The sequence below is a fragment of the Gavialis gangeticus genome, unplaced genomic scaffold (genome assembly GCF_001723915.1).
Source record: "Gavialis gangeticus isolate Ggan-Ray unplaced genomic scaffold, GavGan_comp1, whole genome shotgun sequence".
NCBI classification, from domain to species: Eukaryota; Metazoa; Chordata; order Crocodylia; family Gavialidae; genus Gavialis; species Gavialis gangeticus.
In genome coordinates, this window is record NW_017729004.1 from 22,151,392 (window position 1) to 22,154,253 (window position 2,862).

Here is a 2,862-nt window from a genome sequence, read left to right on the forward strand (position 1 = left end):
CAAACTGTTCTAAATCCAAATATTTAATCAATAAATTTGACTTTTAGCAAGGCTCGTGCAAGTGCAGCGTACATTCACTGATGCAGTATATATTCAATTTGCAATCCAAGACACAGTTTTAGGAGTGCTGACTGGAACAGGGCAAGAGGGGATTGGACAGGATGGGTCAGAGGCACAGCTGAGGAGGCCTGGTACCAGACAGCAAGGAGTAACATTTTACACGCTAGCAATTCTAGGATTCTACTAGTTGGTATAGAGACAGTAAGCTTCAAACACCGGAGGTGCCAGGATTGTAAGAACTAGTAGGGAAATAGAAGCGAGAGGAAGAGAGACAGACCAGTCTTCTCAATGAACCTAAAATGGCCAAGACCTCGTGACAAAAAGACTAGGTCTCTGATTTCGTTTACCATGTTTCTATCATTCACACACAACAAACATTTCACAGCCCAACTGTTTCTCCCAATCTCCTGCAATGAAGTAAGTCTCCTCAAAGCAAACAGAAAACTTGGGAGTCACAAACAACCACAATGTGACCTAGTGAAGGGAGCACTGGACTGGGTCCAGAAGGCCAGTGGGAGAGGCCAGGAATAGAACTGAGGCCTCCTGGTGTCACTCCAGGTCTGTGCATGTTTCCCCATGTGCAAAATGAGGATTGTGATGTAAAGCGCTGTAAGAGCTACTAATAAAGTGCTGTGTGAAAGTCGGGTATTATAATTAGTTTGGCTCCAAGGCTAAATCTGTATCATAACTTTAACTTCCCAAATAATCACAAACTCTTAAAGATAATATTTTTCTTTGTGCACAAAAAACTAGAAGGTTAACTGGTTAACTTCATAACATAGTTACATTTGCCCTTTAGTGTGCATTCTGCCTTTCCAGAATGCTAAGGTTAGTGATGCTCAAGTCTCTGAAAAAAATAATTTGTATCCCATTTCACTACTGATTATCTATGGGGCAGTCTTCCTCCTATACATTGCTGTTGACATAATTTAGAGAATTCAGGGCTGAAATGAGGTTCTGAGATGGATTCCTCAAGGTACATGCACTCCACACAACTTAGATTACATGTACGTGGGAAGGGCTCAGATCCAGTTTTCGTTCAGAATCAGTTTTGCCTCAAACTGATTTTGCCCAAACTATTCAATACAGCTACATATAATGCAGAGAATGCCGCTGGACTGAATACAATAGCTATTGCAAACTCTGAGGATGAGGACAGAGCTTAGGCTGTTTTGACATATACCTTAATATATTCTATTTCCTGGTTTTGAGAGTTAAATCTCTCAACTTGATGTTCTCAAATAGTACTAGATATTATGTGGCTATCTCAATTCTGCATTAACCATGTGGATATCGCTTTGTGAAAACTTTTATCCCAATTTATGAGTAGTAAAATAGAGACTGAGGAAAAGAACTGTGCCAGGGTTTGGATACTAACCTGGGACTTGGGGAATAGTTACATTCTGTGGTGTGCCTCAGACTTCTTGTATGAGCTTGGGAAGCCTCAGTTTTCTGTCTGTGACATGGGGATAATAGTACTTCCCCATCCAGACAAAACTGCCATGAAGACAAATACATCAGACCAGTGGTGTTCAACCTTTCTGGCACATGGGTTCAATGAGCAGGGTACAGCCAGTCCACAGGCCTGATCTGGGTCCAACCACACACTGACCCAACATGTCAGCCTGATCCAGCATGCGGGGCCATGTCATCCAGACTGTGGAACTTCCCACAGGTCAAAAATATTTTGCAACGAGGGAGCAGTAGCAATGTTAATTGCTATGGGGCTCACCATTCCCATGCTGCCAAGTTTCTGAGCTCCATGGGCTGGATAACTTGGCTCTGCATGCTGGATCCACCTTGCAGGACATGCATTGAACACTGCTGCATAAGATCAAGGCGGTCAACCTGTGGCACGTGTGCCACAAGTGGTACAGGCATCCTCTGTATATGGCATGTAGCAGACTGGTACAGGGACTGGCAACCCAATGGCAGATAGGTGGAAGACACAGAAGCTGATGATCAGGCAGGGGAATTGGAGTGGAAGCCAGGGAGCGTGTAGAGCTAATGTATAGCATGCCTACCAAAAAGACTGACTTATGAGGCACTAGCCTATGAGGCATTTTCCTAGGAATCACGTACTTAAAATGTACATACAGACTTGTCCCATAGGCAACATGGCACGTTTTAACATTAAATACCTCTGTAGCATCATCTTTAGAACAAGATGAAAACCACTTTAAGCTTCCATTTATATTTGGAAAATATCCTTAATCGTGTGGAAGCTGATGGAGATGAGAGCCCGGTTGTCATTTCTAGACCATACCATCCACTCTCTCAATACAACTGTTTACCATCAACAAAATAGAGTATTTCCCTACTTCTCCAAATCACTGTGTAGATAAATTAGCATGAGGAGCAGTTTTCTTTTAATATTTGATAACAGCAAGAAATGTTCATGTTTCCAAACATCTCCATAGATACATACTGAATATTGTTCACTGGTTAGATTTTCACCAGTTTCAACAATCCACTTATTTACAGAAAAAAAACAGGTGAGGTGAAACAGCTAGACTGCAAATATTTAAATACTGCCATGACATTCTGATTAGTGGTTTGCAATTACTGTCCCTAAAATTGTAGAACTCCTCTGAATAAAACATTCAAAAATTTCATGTTACCACATGTTAGGAGTCTGAGACCTCTTACCTGGATGATTAGCTGAGAAACTTCAATGTGTGTTGAAATATCTGCCTCCTGTTCATCCATGAGGATAGAAGGTAGAACTTGACTTTCTATCCAAGCAGCGGTCGCCTTCAAAAGTGACAGGTAAACTTCCCCATCTGAGGAAAACTGAACAAA

General features: G+C 41.8%; 1 protein-coding gene across 1 annotated transcript in view; it reads right to left on the reverse strand.

The window, feature by feature from the left end:
* Positions 1 to 2,862, reverse strand: part of NCAPG2 (non-SMC condensin II complex subunit G2) — a 94,518-nt gene that overhangs the window by 35,727 nt on the left and 55,929 nt on the right. The window contains exon 21 of the mRNA XM_019508160.1: positions 2,710 to 2,853. Coding sequence (XP_019363705.1) covers positions 2,710 to 2,853 — 144 coding nt within the window. The remainder of the gene's footprint in view (positions 1 to 2,709; positions 2,854 to 2,862) is intronic.